The sequence below is a fragment of the Sceloporus undulatus genome, chromosome 5 (genome assembly GCF_019175285.1).
Source record: "Sceloporus undulatus isolate JIND9_A2432 ecotype Alabama chromosome 5, SceUnd_v1.1, whole genome shotgun sequence".
In the NCBI taxonomy this organism is placed as follows: Eukaryota; Metazoa; Chordata; class Lepidosauria; order Squamata; family Phrynosomatidae; genus Sceloporus; species Sceloporus undulatus.
Window position 1 is genome coordinate 96,149,182 of NC_056526.1, and position 17,894 is coordinate 96,167,075.

The 17,894-nt window shown below is 40.0% G+C and overlaps 1 protein-coding gene across 1 annotated transcript in view; it reads left to right on the forward strand.

Annotated features, from left to right (window-relative positions):
• The first annotated feature begins 453 nt into the window (after positions 1-453).
• The window catches only part of BOD1L1 (biorientation of chromosomes in cell division 1 like 1), a 64,177-nt gene continuing 46,736 nt past the window's right edge, over positions 454-17,894 (forward strand). The window contains 7 exon segments of the mRNA XM_042469639.1: positions 454-480; positions 3,029-3,231; positions 3,233-3,385; positions 3,387-3,405; positions 10,836-10,960; positions 13,042-13,232; positions 15,622-16,239. Coding sequence (XP_042325573.1) covers positions 454-480; positions 3,029-3,231; positions 3,233-3,385; positions 3,387-3,405; positions 10,836-10,960; positions 13,042-13,232; positions 15,622-16,239 — 1,336 coding nt within the window.

The following is a 17,894-nucleotide window of genomic DNA, read 5'->3' on the forward strand; positions in this document are numbered from 1 at the left end:
GGGGGGCCGGACCCGAAGAACCCCCCCCCCCTTGGCTATGTCCCTGAATAATGTGAATGTTTGGTGCGGAGATAACAAAAATATTACATAGTGGTGTGGCTTGATGCTGTGCTGTCCAGTCAGACTGTGTGTATTGAGAGTGAGCCATGTCGGCAGCGGGATTTTGGCCCAGTTTAGGAAAAAGCAGGATCAAGACGCTTTTCCTGGCCATCTGTTCCAGGCCTTTAAGAGAATTTTATTCAAAATGTATGTATATGATACAAGAGAAGTTGTCTAGAATGTATTAAGGGTTTATGAAAGTATGTCAAAAGCATGAAGAACATGAAAGGACATTTTACCATATATGGTGAACATGTGAAAAGGCAAAAATGTTTTGTGTTCAAATACATACTTTGATGCAGAGGATCTTAAAGGTTAACATTCAATTAAAACCAGAACTTTTTCTTTTGGAACATGGATGAACAGTTGCAAAGGAACCATGTAAGACTACTTTAGTGTATGATCACCGCAGCAAGATTGTTGTATATGCAAAGATGGAAAGATTCAGTATTGCCTACTAAGGAGGAATGGTTATTAAAACTGAATGAAACAGCAAAAATGGGCAAATTAACTGGTTTGATTAGAAAAACATTGTTAGTGACATTTCTAAAGAATTAGAAACCCCATAGACTTTTTGCAAAAGAAAGAAAGAAAGAAAATAAAACCAAATAGTAATTGCTGCTTTCAAGATGAAGTAAAATTTGGGTTCTGGGAAAAGGTTTACCACGTAGTTTTCATGAGAGAGGTATGACTATTATATACATATAAACACCAAAAAGGACATTACTATCTTCTTGCATTTCTTTTTTATATCTTACTCTTATCATTTATTTATTCTCTTTCTTCCTTCCTTTTTCTCTCTCTTTAAATTTCTGTAATTGTGGGCCCTTGTTATCTGCTGGGGTTTGGTTCCAGGAATCCCCATGGATACCAAAATCTGTGGATGCTCAAGTCCCATTATATACAATGGCATAGTAAAATTGTGTGCCTAATATAAAATGGCAAAATCAATTAATTTTATTATATTTATCTATTATATTTATCTGTATCCCACTCTTTTCCCAGGACTGGGACTCAGAGCAGCTTCACAGCATTAAAAACAATACAATTAAAAACATAACAAATTAAATTTAAAAATAAATAAATAATAATAATAATAAGTACATTAAAAAGGAATTAAATTAATACAATATTAAAACAGACATGTACCACCGTGACCAGATCTGGTTTCTCAAGGAACGGGCGCAGCTGGTGCACAAGTTTTAAATGTGCAAAAGCACTCCTGGTCACAGCGAGGTTTGGTTTTTGTAACTTATATATATATTTGTAATACTGTCAAGCTGTGGATGGTTGAATCTATGGTCTCTCATTCATAGGATCACCATAAAACAAAGCTGACTTGACAGCACTTAACAACAACAGTGAAGAAACCAGACAAGGAATGGTCTTATTCCTGTCATAAGACAAGCCTCATGACTCTCCAAGTCCTTTTATGTGGTGGGTCTCAAACCTTTTACCGTTGTGACCCACATCTACATCTACATGTGGACATCGCATGCACACACCTTGCTCAACCTAGTATATGAATTAAAAATATTGTTTGGTTTAGTGTGCGTATTTTTATAGGTTTTTGTGAGTTTTTGGCCATGTTATAGAAGAGTTTATTCCTGATGTTTCGCTGGCATCTGTGGCTGGCATCTTCAGAGGCCTTTGACTTCACAATATGCGCATTTGGTTTGCATAGTTGTGTATATTCACATTTTGACATTTTATAAGGAAATGATCACGGTGAAATTTGACAGTTTTATTTAAATAAATCAAATAAACCACACATGCGTGAATTTTGACACACGCTCACACACAGCCACACTCTGCATCTCCAATGCTCACAGTATGCACACGCCACGCTCACACACAGCCACCTCTCATAATCCTGCTCACAGATATGCACACGCACACGCTCACACACAGCCACACTCTCATATCCAATGTCACAGATATGCACACGCACAACGCTCACACACAGCCACACTCTCATAATCCAATGCTCACAGATATGCGCACGCACACGCTCACACACTTCTCCATTCTAATCCATGTCGACAGATATGCGCACGCACACGCTCACACAACAGCCACACTCTCATAATCCAATGCTCACAGATATGCACACGACACCGTCACACAAAGCCACATTCTCATAATCCAATGCTCACAGATGCACACGCAACGCTCACACAGCCCAACTCTCATAATCCATGCTCACGAATGCACACGCACACCTCACATAGCCACACTCTCATAATCCAATGTGCAGATATGCGCAGGCACACGCTCACACACAGCCACTCTCCAAATCCATGCTCACAGATATGCGCACGCACATGCTCACACACAGCCACACTCTCATAATCCAATGCGCAGATATGCGCATGCACACGCTCACACAGCCACACTCTCATAATCCAATGTGCAGATATGTGCACACCCACGCTCACACACAGCCACTCTCATATCCAATGCACAGATACGCGCAGGCACATGCTCACACAGCCACACTCTCATAATCCATGCTCACAGATATGTGCACACACGCCACACACAGCCCACTCTCATAATCCATGCACACGGAGCACCACTCAGTCATGCTCTTTTATCCTTCTTCATTCTTCATTCTCACACTCATTAACTTCCTCTCATCTAAGTCACACACATTCATTCTCATGTATAGTGGAGTGTACACACAAATGAATATGAAGGGTGTGCTATTTGTGAGGAGGGGGGAGGAAAGGCCTCAAGTCGCCATGGAAACCAACTCTAGGGGCGGGGCTTGGAATAAGAAGTGGGCGGGCTTGGAAGCGTGTTGCGCGCGTGCGCACTGAGCCAGGGCAAAGGTTCCGCACCAAGTGATGGAGGATAACCTCTTTGTGGGCTTCATCGTCATCACTTCCGCCCGCCTTCACTTCCGCTTCCGGTGTGTGGCGTCCAGGCGAGGGGGGCGGGGCGTCGCTGCTGCTGCTGCTGCTCAGTAACCAGTCGCGCGGGGGGGCGACCGCCGACGCCGCCATCACTACCACCGCCATGTCCGGCAGCGGGAGCGCCACCGCCGTCGCCGCCCCTCCGGCCCCAGCGCCCGCCGGCCCCCGCCGCCTCTCCGCCCCGCGCAGCCCCCCCTCCTCCGCCGCCTCCGCCCCGCCTCCCCCGCCGCAGCCGCCGCCTCCTCAGCCGCCGCCGGAGCCTTCTCCCCGGGAGCCACCGCCGCGCTGCCGCCGCGGAGCCGGGCTGGTCTCGTCATCCTCAACCGCCTCAAGAGCCCAGGGCCTCTTCGACAGTTCCGCAGAGACTGCTCGCGATGTCGACACCAAGGTGAGGGAGTAGTAGGTGCATAGACGAGGGATACACGGTTTGGACCCGCTTTAACTTCTTGTCTGACTCTCTGTGCTATGGAATTGGGAGTTGGAGTTTGTTGTGGGCCCAGAGCGGAGGCACAACAAACTCCAACTCCCAGAATTCCTAGCCTTCAGCCAGACAAGAGTTAAAGCGCTCCCAACCGGGTTATCCCTCCAGTCTGGATGCACTTTGCAGGAGCGCCCTTCCCGCCTTGTGTCCTGAAGTTGGGCATGGTTTCGGGGCTTCTCCCTCCAAAAGGAAGGGAAGGCTCCTCTGCTGGAAGTGGAGGGGTTGGGTAACAATAACAACACAATAATAATATCAGACCGCCTTCTTTATCCGCGGTTCAAGCATTCAGGGCTTGGAAATGTTGAGTGTGTGTATGGCTATTCATGCATGAATGTCTATGTATGTCTATGTGTCTCTCTCTCTCTGTGTGTATATATTATGTATATGCGTGTATGTATGTATACAGATAGTATTGTATGTGTTAAATGTATAGTGTTGTTTGTAATAGTATGTGTGGTGTATTAGTCTAGTTGCATCTGTGTGTGTATATATTGTGTGTGTGTGTGTGTCTATGTGTTATTTTGTGTGTGTATTAAATTATGTGTGTATGTCATTTGTGGTGTGCGTATGTGTGTATATATATGTGTGTGTGTGTGTCTATTCTGGTTGTATATATGTATGTGTCTATATTTGTGTGTGTATAATATGTGTGTGTATGTCTATTTGTGTGAGCATATGTGTGTGATATATATGTGTGTGTTATGTATATATATATTATTGTATATATATATATGTTATGTGTTGTATTTGTGCCTATATGTGTGTGATCTTGTGTGTGTGCGTGCCTATATTGTGTGTGTATACGTATGTCATATAGATATGTATGTGGTGTTATCTTATTAATATGTGTGTGTGTGTGGTATGTGTGCTATATTTGTGTGTATAAATATATGTGTGTGTGTGAGTGTATGTCTTTGTGTGTGCGTATGTGTGTGTTTAGTGTGTGTGTTGTTATATATATATGTGTGTGTGTGTGTGTGATGTGTCTGTGTGTGTGTGTGTGTATATATTGTGTGGTGTGTGTGTGTGTGGTGTTATATTTGTGGTGTCGTATGGGGATTAGTTCCAGAACACCACCCCGGTTACCAACATCCGTGGATGCTGAATCCCATTAAGTACAATGGATAGTAGATGGCTCTTATATAAAATGGAAAATCAGGTTTGCTTTTTGATCTGCCTATACACATGCACACGTTTATATGTGTGTTTATGATTGGTGTGTTGACTTGCCTAGGGTCACCCAGTGGTTTCATGGCCAAGATTTGAACCCAGGTCCCATAGTCCAGCACTCAAACCACTGTGCCATGCTATCATGTGTGGTAAAGGTATTGTTACCTTATAAGCCCATAACTCCTAAACCAGCTCCTAAGACTTGAGGGTGTAGAAGAGAAGCCTGCTTTTCAGTACGGGACAAATTTGTGATCGTATAAAGATATTCTGTCTTTAACTGTATTTATTAATTTCTGGCTGCTTTCACAAATTGGTTCTATTGTGGTGACCTATGAGTGAGAGATCTCCAAGGCACACCTGTCCTTAACAGCCATCCTGCTTAGGGCCCAAGGGACGGCCAAATAAAGCTGCTTTGGGCACTTTGGAGGTATGCTCTTAAATGATGCATGCATCCTAAGAGGCCGGAAGCCACACCAAAGCCTGCTCCAGTCCTAAGGACGGAAGCAAGCTTTGGCGCAGCTTTGGCGCAGCTTCTGGCCTCTTAAGAGCATGTGTCATTTAAACAGCATACCTCCAAAGTGACCCAAAGCGCTTTATTTTGGCCTGTCTGCTTTGGGCCTTTTCACCTGTAAGGCTGTCTTCCTTTTTCGTTTGTTGTTGTGTGTCTTTAATTCATTCCCACTTAGGGCCTTAGGCAAACCAATACCGGGTCTTCTTGGCAAGATTTGTTCAGAGGTGGTTTGCCTTTGCTTCTCTGAGGCGGAGAGAATGGCACTTACCAAGGTCACGCAATGGATTTCTGTGGCTGAGCCTGGGTTTCATAGATCTAGAGTTGGAAGAGACCCCAGGGCCATCCAGTCCAACCCCCTGCCATGGAGGAACTGTCAATCAAGCATCCTGACAGATGGCCATCCAGCCTCTGTTTAAAGACCCCCAAGAAGAGGAGACTCCATCACTTTCAAGGCAGTTGTTCCACTGTCAACAGCCCTTACTGTCAGGATGTTCCTCCTAATGTTGACATGGACTCTTTTTCAGGCTTGCATCCATTGCTCCAGTTTATTCTCTGGAGCAGCAGAAAGCAAGCTTGCTCAATTTTCAGTTGACATCCCTTCAATATTTAATCAGGGTATCGTATCACCTCTTAACCTTCTCTTCTCCAGGCTAAACATCCCCAGCTCCCTAAGTCTCTCCTCATAGGGCATTGTTTCCAGACTTCACCATTTTTGTCACCCTCGTTGTACACGCTCCAGTTTCTCAGTTCCTTTTTGATTGTGGTGCCAAACCTGGACACAGTATTTCAGGTGAGGCCTGACCAAGCAGTCTAGAATGGCACTATTATCTCCTTGATCTAGACACTTACCTCTATTGATGCAGCCTAGAATCACCTTGGCCTTTTATTCTGCCTCATCACACTGTTGATCCACTTCAACTTGTGGTCTACTTGGACTCCTAGATCCTTTCACGTGTAGTGTAGTTGTGTTAAGCCAGGTTCCCCCATCCATATCTATGCATTTCATTTTTTCTGCCTAAGTACAATACCTTACATTTCTCCCTGTTGAAGTTTGTTTGTTAGTTTTGGCCCAACTTTTTGATCTGTTCAGGTCACTCTGGAATTTGATCCTCTCTTTGGGTATTAACTGCTATTCCTAATTTGGTGTCATCTGCAAGTTTAGTAGCATGCACTTTTTGTCCAAGTTGATAAAGATGTTGAATAGTGCTAGGCCCAGGACAGAACTCTGTGGGACCCCACTAGTCACTTCTTTCCAGGATGTAGAGGAGCCATTGCTGAACACCCTTTGGATTTGAAGCCTGGTCTCCAGAGTCCTCATCAAGTGCTCAAGCCACTATACCCACTGCTTCCCATTAGTTTGGTCATTCAGGCAGGTAGGAAACGTTCAGGTTTCATTTGCTCTCAGACTCATTGTCCTTTTGGCAGTCCCTGGTACCCACAGAGCTCTCCTCTAACACCACATTGATTCTGTTCATGTTCGCTTTCTTCACTGTCTAGCCTTACATAGAAATCCGTAGTTGGCTGGCATGGATAATCCCGACTTTGGTATTCAGTTATGCATCTTCACACTACAGGATCTTACCTAGTTCTTTCATAGTGCCTTTCAAGATTTCTTGATAACAGTCTCCATTTTGATTTATAACTGAGCTAAGGTATAGAAAGCCCTTGGATTATTCCAATGTCTTCACCATCTGTTTTAGAATTATGTAGCATTTGTACTCACCTGTAATTCTGCTTTCTTCCTTGACTTTCTTCAAATATTGTTTCCAAGTCTTTGGTGCTAATTTTCTGCTAGTAGTATGATATCATATATGTCTCTTAAACTATTGATGTTTCTTCCTCCAATTTTCATTCCTTATTCTACCAGGTCTTAATCCACTTTACCTTACAATGTGTTCTGCCTACATATTAAACATGATGATACAGTGCAGCCCCTTGCTTACCTACGGGTAAAGTTACTTTGGTTTATTAAACCTGAGTGCTCACAAATATTCTTTGCCACCTCTTTAGAGCAGAAGTTGGCAACTGTGGTCCAAAACATACTACAGAAATAATTCAGTTTGAGACCACTTTAACTGCCCTGGCTCAGCGCTAGGGAATCCTGGGAACCATAGTATATTGTGGTACCAGAGCGCTCTTAACAGAGAATTACAGTTCCCAGGATTCCCTAGCATTGAGCCAGGGCAGTTAAAGTGGTCTCAAACTGGATTATTTCTGCAGTGTGTTTTGGGCCTGGCTCCCAACAGTCTCAGACATCATAACTAATTGTAAGAATTTATAGGAGTTGCGGTCCTAAAACATATGGATAATCCCAGTAGCCCAGTCCTGTTTTAGAGCCTGAGGAGCTGAGAATAGTGAAACAGTTTGGAAGAAAACTACCGTATATACTCGACTATAAGTCGACCTCATGTATAAATTGATGGCAGATTTAAGAGCCAAAATTATGGATTTTGATATGACCCGTGGATAAGTCAAGGGTAAAACCTAGGGGCATGTAACAAAGGATGTAAGGGATGATGCAAAGAAAATGATGCCAAAGGACTTAGAAAATTCTGGCAGGCATAACTGTTTGTGCTCTTCCTAAAGGCTGGATGGATGAGAGAGTAGACGGGATCCATGCTTCCTTTTGGTGTTCCCAAGTTGAACTAAGCTCTTGCCTTTTACCACTCTATTTAGAGAAAGGGGATGGCCTATATATGAGAGTTAAAATACACTATGTGCATTGACTCATGGATAAGTCGACCCAGTTTTTTGGGGTCAACTTTTTGACTAAAATTTCTAGACTGATACATGAGTATATACAGTACTGTTCAAGTGGCAAACCTCCAGATTTTAGCCTGAAAACCCCACAAAAAACTCCAGATTTTAGTTAGAAATAAGTAAGTTCATTATTGATCTAATTCTGTGGCTGGGTGGACTTGATCTCCTTCCTCACTGCCATTCCCTTCTCCTTTTGTGGCATGTGTTTGTTAGATTGTAAGCCTGAGGGAAGGGAACTGTCTAATTAACTGTAAGATGCAGTGAGTATATATATATATATATATTATGAATGAATGAAAAATGAATGATTTTTTAAAATAAAAAAATTAAATGAAGTTTTTCAAACAATATTAATACATTTTGTTATTATTCAGATTATAAAATAAAAAAACAAAACAAAACATATCATATTAACAGTCAGTTAAACTGGCCTTCTACAAAGTACGTTGATTTGAAGGAAGCCGTAATTAAGATTTTCAATTTCATTTAGTTTTTCACAGAGTGTTTATACTCTGTGTATGAAACATAATTGTCTCACTTTCATCTGATGAAAACGAACAGATATAGTATTCTCACCAACTGTCAGATCCTGTTTAACTATCAGTTGTGAGTTTTTCTTTTCTCTTTGCTGTTTTGTTTTTGTGAGGGCTGAAAGCAAAATAAAATTGGAAGGAGTAATACTTATTCTAGACAGAGGGCAGTATTGTATACTGTGCTATTTTTCCATAGACTGAGACTTAATCTTAAAAGTTGCCATGCCTATTGGTCATAAATGAGGCTTTATATGGCAGTACAGGTTGAATTTGGAATTCCAAAATCCAAAATACTCTGATATCCCTGATATAGGAACACTTTTGCTTTCTGATCATTCAGTGCACACAAACTTTGTTTCATGCACAAAAATATTTTAAAATATGTATAAAATTACCGCCAGGCTATGTGTGTAAGATGAATATGAATCATAAATTAATTTCATGTTTAGACATGGGTCCCATCTACAAGATGTATATGCAAATATTCCCAAGCCAAAAACAAACACCCCAAAACACTTGTGGTCCCAAGCATTTTGGATAAGGGACTCAACATGTAATTAAAGAAATTCTTTCTGAAAGTTGTTTTTTAAAAAGGAAAGTGTGGAAGAACATGCAGAGAAAGTGACAAATGCTGCAGTCTTTTTGTAAGAATGAAAATTAAATATTACAGGTAATTATAAAGCGGCATGGTACAGTGTCAAGAGTTATACTCTTGTTTAGGAAACATGCGAAATCTCAGTGGGAGCATAATTTAAATTCATTTTCTGTTCATTCTAATTTGAATTTGTTTGCTCAATTCACCAATAAGCAATATTTCTTGTCATTGCTACATTCTTGGAGAACTGTCCTACAGAGCTTTTAAGATGGTTTAAGCCCATTTCAGCTGGACTTCACGTGAGATATAAGGGAATTTGTTCATCTTTTTTTCACTGTGTTTATATCTCACCTTTCTCACCAAAAGGTGACTTGAGAAAGACTGAACATAGCTCATAGTGATATTGAATTATAAATACAAACAAAATAAAATTATATCACATATTAAAATATAATTAAATTAAATGTACAATTAAATACAATTAAAAAGTTAACTTTAAAACATTAGTATGGAAAATACAGCACCCATCTGGTACCAAGCCCTTCGCTCAGCATCTGGTCAGTTGCCAAAAGTCTTCCTGCCCCCAACTAGTTTGCTAAGCACTTTGAGAACAATATTGCTTGCATTCACCTTGACCCAGATACCACTTTTCATTCAATTAATCCAGGGAAGTGTCTGCTGTTCCATGTTGTCTAGTTTGTTTCAGCTGTTGAGGCTTGAAAGTACATATAGTGTACGTGAGCGGTCTTGCTACTGAACAAGTCGCCTTGCATCTTGCCAGGAGTAACTGTCTCCAGAAAGGTATAACTTCCCTTTTTAGCAGAGGGTGCAGTCCTTGAAAAATTTGAAAAAGCAGTTGAAGGACTACTTTTGAAGATACTTGCCTTGAACTCTGAGGACTATAGTAACTACTAGTCAGTTGAAAATGAACATTTCTTGAGTATGCTGTTGGAGCAGGTGGTTGGCTGTTAACACTTAAAGCACTATTGGATAAAATCTGAGTCCAGTTTATTCAAAATTCTAGCTTGGATTTGAAATTGCAACTGCATTGATCGCCTGGATGGGTGACCTATAGCGCAAGCCTTTTGATTCTGCTGGATCCCTTGGCAGCATCCGTTGGTGTGGTATCATTGAGGACAACAATATCATTCTGAATAGGCTTTTTGGATGGGGAACGACAGACACCATTTCTCAGTAGCTCCTGAAGGGCTGATTCCAAAAGATTTTTGTTTGAAGAATTGGCCAGAAGGTCTCTTTCCCCATGCTTTCAGTAGATTATGAAATACTCTCATTGCTGTACAAAATCTTGCTGGCCCATGACTTACTGTGTATTTAAAAAGGTGAGTTTTGCTTGCTTTTGCTGTTGCATCGTTTTATTTCAGTAATTTCTGCATTTTATTCCTTTATATTTTCATTTCATTTAAAAGCTGCCTTAAATGGCTTCCATGTCAGTGGTGTGGTGAATCCTCTCCAGGTTTTAATCAGTTCTAACTGAGGTGCTGAACCCTCCCACTTTTAGCACCTTTGATGGCTCCACTGAAGTGGATTTATGATCCAGCTTACATGGGAGTCCCCAGCTGCCCCAGATTTCCCCCCTAAAATGACTAGTAGACATACCCTAAATAAAAATAAAAATTACACAGACATGTGTGTGTATATACTGTATATAATTATTTTCATTGCTTAAATATGGGTGCCACATTGTGTCCAGTTTTGTGAATGTCAAATGTAGGAAGCTTCACAAGGGATCTCTTATGTTCACTTTCAGCCTGCATATCAGAACTTAAGGCAGCGGGTGGACAACTTTGTTTCCAACCATCTAGCAACTCATACCTGGAGTCCTCACCTGAACAAGAACCAGCTAAGAAACAATATTAGGCAACAAGTTCTCAAGTAAGTTTCAGCTTTACAAGTCTGCCACTGTATAAATAAAGGCTGATAGTTATTTGGGATAAATTTGATAGCAGTGGGGTAGCAGATATCTTGTTAAACAACCATCAAAAGCATCCTTAAAAGCAGTTTGAAGTAGAGTAAGAGGGAGGGTGCTGCTGTTTGAAAAATACCTGTGACAATATATTGTGCTCATGCTGTAGTCGGAAGCCCACAGTGACTGTAAAAGGGGGGGAGGGCTGGCAGAAATCATTTCCCCATCATTTAAATAAATAATAATAATAAAAACTTTATTTATATACCGCCCTTCGAAACATCAGGGCGGTTCACAGCAACAATAATATACAGACAATACAGATTAAAAGCAGAGGGCACTCAATTTCTTCCATTGAGTGCCCTCTGCTTAATCCTGGTTCTTTTAAAGAAGAGACAAGTCTAGATCCATCCCCTCTACCCAGAAACATACCTTACTGTCATAAGCTCTTGGTTGCCATACTGAAAGAAAGGCAGGATATAAACTAGGAGCCCGAAAAGACAGGCCAAAATAAAGCTGCTTCAGGTCACTTTGGAGGTATGCTGTTTAAATGACACATGCATCTTAAGAGGCCCAAAGCTGCACTCAGTCCTTAGGACTAGAGCATGGCTTTGGCGTGACATCTGACCTCTTAGAACGCATGCATCATTTAAACAGCATACCTCCAAAGTGACCCGAAGCAGCTTTATTTTGGTCTGTCTTTTCAGGACCTAAGTAACTAACTAAATGAAGCTTGTGCCTCTACATAATGAGGCCATCGGCAATACATTTCTACTTTCTTGGTGGCTGCAGTGGTTAAATGCCGGTACTACAGCCACTCACAGCCATAAGGTTGTGAGCTCAATCCTACAGGGTTCCAGGGTCCACTCAGCCTTTCATCCTTTCATTGGTTGGTAAAATGAGTACCCAGCTTGTTAGGGGCAATTGGCTTACACATTGTAAACCGCTTAGGGAGTGCTAGTTCACTGATAAGCAGTCTAGAAATGTACTTGCTATTGCATCTGCACTGCAGAAATAATCCAGTTTGACATCACTTTAATTACCATGGCTCAATGCTATGAAATTCTGGGAACTGTAGTTTTGTGAGACATTGGCCTGTTACAGACTGCCAAAATAAAGCTGCTTCGAGTCTCTTTGGAGGTATGCTATTTAAATGATGCATGGGTCCTAAGTGTCCGGAGGTCGCGCCAAAGCCACACTCCATTCCTAAGCACTGGAGTGCAGCTTTTGGTGCAGCTTCCGGATTCTTAGGATGCATGCATCATTTAAATAGTATACCTCCAAAGAGACTCGAAGCAGCTTTATTTTGGCAGTCTGTAACAGGCCATTGTGAACCTTCTCTGTGAGAGAGCTCTGTTGCCACATCAAACTACAATTCCCAGAATTCTACTGGATTGAGCCATGGCAGTTAAATCAAACTGGATTATTTCTGTAGTGTGGATGCAGCTGGCGTATTTTAACTTCCAATATGCCTGACTTACAGGGCAGGTTTTATGAAAAGGGCCATACTTTTTCTTCTTTGAGTGAGCAATTCAAAATACAGTTTCTCTCTTTTAATACGGCCTGTTTTCTGCTGCCCTAGAGGGTTGAACCAGATTTAATGGTTTTAAGTTACAGGAGGGTAGATAGATTTTGATTGAACATTGGAAGGAATGTCTTGACAGTAAGAGTGGATTGGCAATAGAACCAATTGCCTGGAGCAATGGTGTGGTCTCTCTGGATGTCTTCAAAAACGGACTGGACATCTACCTGCTGAAGATGCTTTAACTGGATGTCTTGCACTGAACAGGAGGTTGAACTCCATGGCCCTTTCAACCTTATGATTCTAGAACTTCCTCTCATGAACCCCTGCAACATACAAGTGATATTTCTGGCTTACCTTAAAAAGTTATAGTTAGGATTACCAAAAAAATGTATATAATGAGACCTGCCTCTTGAGTTGCAATATTTTATTGTTATTATATATGGAGTCTCCTGTTTAGAGCAGTTGAATTATTGGGAAAACTTCCTAAACAAGAAGAGGTACTTCTCTGTTGCCCTTATGTTTCAGATCTGGAATGCTGGAATCAGGGATTGACAGAATTATTTCTCAAGTTGTGGATCCAAAGATCAACCATATCTTCAGACCGCAGGTGGAAAAGGCTGTCCATGAGTTTTTAGCCACATTGAATCACAAAGAAGAGGCCAGTCCCAGCACAGTACCACCTGAAGAAAAGCCAGATGCTTCTGTTTTGATGCAAGGTATTTCTTTTCATTGTCCCTGGTAAAATTGATATACAGTACTGTTAAGGGGGTTGCTGATATTTATTTGGGTAGGTATATAAATGTTTTTAGAGATTAAAGAAAGGGATTTTGACTTCCTGATCCTGAACATGCTTATTTGGAAACAATTTCAAATAATTTCAGTGAAACCAGTTTCCAGGTAAGCATGTATAAAATTGCACTTTCATTACCCTTCAAAACAGAAAATGATATGAAATTTGTTTAAGCCTTGTTTAACTGATACTTTCTTCCTAAAGATCTTCAGAAAATATAGGTGCTGAAAATTGTGTGATCCCTAACTCTCATAGAATCAGTTTAACAGACTAAACTTGCATCCAAGCACATAACTGCTTTATAGTCAGGGACATAAACCTATCTAGTTGGGATCCCACTATTTGAAAATAAACAGCTTCTTGCTTTTCAGGTGCTTTGGGGTATAGCTCTGTTTCTTCATACATATATTTTGGCTCTGACTAGGAGTACACATTATATCCAGTACATGAATGTACTTGTTGCTAGAGAACAGAGATGTCTATGTCCCAGTAACTTTGGATTGTTACTATTTCTAATGTCCTGTACATTGACCTCCAAAAAGTTTTACAAATTAGTGTAAAATACAATATCTGCTTCTTACTGAAATTAATGCTAAAATTAGCCAAAAATACAGTTTTAATAATCAGCAGCAACTTTTGTAAAACTTTATCAATTATATTAACAAGAAAATAAATCTATCTTAAAACTCTCTCAGAAGCAGTCACAGAAGGAACAAGCATATATTTCAGAAGAGAATTCTGTCATTAGTGGTCAGATTCAGGGATATAGCCATGTTAGTCTGGAATATCAGTATGCAAAGGAATTGTGTAGCACTTTTAAGACCGAGTGAAAAAGATTGTAGCATAAGCTTTCATAGACTTGGTCTGTTTCCTAAAATGCATAGACCAAATCTACAAAAGCCTATTCTACAACTTCTTTAACTCATTCTCAAAGGTGCTACAAATCATTTTGCATCTAGGCAGCGGTCATTACCTAGAAGTCCTGTCTCTACAACAAATAAATAAATAAATAAAGATCTAAAAAAATATAAAAGACAAAAATAGCACTTTAAACCAGTGCATCTGGTACAGATTTGTCAGTATAACCCCAACCAGGACTTGAGCAACTATGTTTGTAAGCATTGAACTTTCCAAGCTGTCTTCAAAAGCAGTTCTTCATACAGTACGGTAGAGGAGATGGGTTTGAATATAACATGAGCAAGATGGATTCAGCAGGTATGGAGCAGAACAGACGTTCCCCCGAACATTTTCTGGGGGCCCTGGCTAGCTTGGGCCAGGGCTACTTTAGTACCATGCCACCTAAATCCTACTCAGCAGGACAGTCCGGAAGGATACTAAAGTCACTGAATGGTCTGAGAGTAAAGTCTTGCTGTTCATGTCCATTTCCCAATATAAGTGATTCATTTTGGAAGACACGACTTTTATGTCCCAAAATCAGGTTTGAAACCTGATTGGAAAGGCTTCCAATAAACTACCTAAACTATCTGAAAACTACCTAATTCTTTTAGAATCTACAACATATTCCAAAACCTTGCTTGCAAATCTCAATTTGATCCCCCCCACAAAACAGACCTACCTTGCCTCCTGTAGAATGGAAGGCATGATTCCCTGTTTCAAATAAAATTTTATTGCTTCCAAAATTCAAGGTCTCAACCCTACCCCAACAGAATATAAAAGCAAGGATGAACTAAAATCTAAACATAGTCTGGTAGGTCTCAGTCTTTCAAAAAGTTTATCCATAGCCTCGGGTTATAGACTGTTCAGTCTTCTGACAGTGGCCTCTCTATATCCATTTCTGTTTCTGTCAAAGTTTTAGTTTCCAGCTTTGTGTGGAAGACAGTGACTTTATTTTCAAAACGTGCCACAGATTGGTCACAGCAAGCCTTTAGGCTTTCTCCATTACAAACACTAAGATATACACTCAGCCAGGACCTTTGTCAATTAGAATAACTTGTCCAGTTGTTATTGTTTGAATGTAATGACAATGGTAATGTACAATTTCTGTACTGCAGAGTTGTTTCAAGTGATAGTGTGGTAGCAAGAACGTTATGGAAATAAGATGGACATTTAACTAAAAAACACTAGGACATATCAGAATTTCTTGGTGTTTTAGGAGGACAGTAGGGAGAAGATCTTCCAGGAAATAACATCATTTACTAGTTTTTAGCTCTGTGTCACAACACATGTTAACATTTCACAACCTGTACGTCGAGCTCTCTCTTCAGGAAAGAAAACATTTGTTTTTATTCTAGCATCAGAAAAACATACATGCAAGAGAAAATCTTAATACATTTTCTTTCCTTTCTTCTTTGAAGGTGTTTCTTCTGCCATTCCAAATGCAAGTGTAGCTAATGATGCAATGTCAATTTTGGAAACAATAACGTCTCTAAATCAAGAAGCAAATGCAGCTAGGGCTTCCACAGACATAGGGAATGTAAAGCCTAATGACAGAGTTCCAAAAAGAATTCTGTCACAGCAGAGTGTGGATGGCAATATCGAGAAAGATCGGACTGCTGAAGATCTGGTAGATGAAGAGAAACCTCCATGTAATTCTGTGGAAGAAAGCTCTGAACCAGTAGCAAACCGTGAAGACGTAAATAATTTGTTTACCTCCAGTGAAGAAGGGAAAACTGTGTCAAAAGAAATTAACAGTGTGGTTAATCCAAGCAAGGAAATTGTACAGGAAAGTGATGAACAGAAAAGTAAACCTATGGACAAAGGTGATAAAAAACCTGAAAATTTAGAGAAAGGAGAGAGGAGAAAAGAGAAAAAAGAAAAACCTGAGAAGAAGGTGGACCTCTTCAAAAAGACCAGTGATGACCTAAAAGGAAGGGAAGAGAAGGCAGCAAAAGACAAAGAGGCAGAATCAACAAAATGCTCAGTTGTGGAAAAAAGCAGCAGTAAGCACAAAGCAAATGGAAGTACAAAAGAAGGTAGAAATACAATAAATGTTTATATATTATGGGCGTGAGGGACTGATAGGTAGCTTTTATTTGTTTAGAAAACTGTCATGAGTAACCAAATGCTGGAAATGGCATTTTGTTGTATAGAATAGTGACACATTTCTTTGATCTGTAAACAGATAGCAAATTGTTAAGATACTGAGTACTTGACATACACATTACCTGAGAATTTGGGCCAATGTATATGTTGTGATAAGTTGGATAAACAATGAACACTGGATATTCTAAATGCTGTTCATTTGTTCATGCGTGTTATCTAACCATATTTGCTTTTAGTGTGTCTTCTAGCTGTATGTCATTAATCTGACAGAATCTCTTAAGAGTTTTGTATCAAGGGGACTGGTTTGTTTGTTTTAGTTTTTATCTGTTACTTCATGAACCCACTATACTTTGGTCTATCTAGACATTTTTGGATCCTGAGTTTTCCTTGTCTTCACTTGCTTACTCTTCAGCTTGCCTTGTTACATTGCTGTTTGTTTTGGGGGGGTTGGATGGCCTCTTATTTTCTGAAGTTGCATTTTGAGTTGCTTTTTTGTTTATTCTTTTAGAAGTTGCTTCAGTTTGTTTTATTTCCCTCTTCATGATGCTTGTTTTTCTACTGCATATGTAGGAAACACTTTTGTGTTGATTCTGATGCTTTATGATACATTCAAGCTGATTTATAACCTCTGTTAATACTTCTAAAGATATTCATTATTCCTAGAAGATAATTCTAAAATTCTTCTTTCTTTATCTCACTTTGACTATTTATAATAGTCTGTTTGCTGTTTTCCTTCTCCTATCTAGATCAACTGCCAGCTTTTCTCCATTTAATCTCCTTTCTTGTCTCTAAACCTTGCCTAGTTCCTGCTCTTCTATTACCCTTGCTTTGATTTATTTAATTATATTCATTTGAACATCTTACAGCTTTTATCAACTTTCACTCTGCCACTACTGTATACGCTTCTGTTTTCATCCTTCCATATTTTAATGTCCTGCTTTCCTTTGATGGACTTTTTAGTGCAACCAAAGGCCACCATAAATTTTCTTTAGCAGTGAGTTGTTTGGGAGAACATAGTTTTGAAGATGTTTGTACAATTCAGTATTCCCACTCTGCTTTTTACCTGAATTATAAGGAACCCTAGTTCACTGTCTCTCTGTAGCCTTCTGGTCCTTTCTTTCCCTTATAGATTTGGGTTTACTGTCTAGCCCTGCAAGCAAGTTTACTGCAGATTTAGTCTCCCTCATCTGAAATTCTAAAATTATCCACATGGGTGGCTGAGATAGGAATACTTTTATGATGGTTCACTGTATGCAGACTTTGTTTCATGCACCATATTATTAAAAATATTGTGTATAAAATTACTTTCAGGTTATATGTATAAGTTGTATACAAAATATAAATGCATTTCATGTTTAAACTTGAGTCGCATCTCCAAAATACCTTGTTACGTATATGCAAGTATTCCAAAATCCAAAAAAATCTGAAATCCCAAATACATCTTGTCCAAAATCTTTCAGATAAGGGAAACTCAAGCTGTATTTAATTCTTTTCTTTAAAATGCCATAGCTGGGATTCAAAATACTATTCACAGTATTCCTGCTTGTCGGCTGTGGCTGTTTCACATACATGCACACTTCTTTGC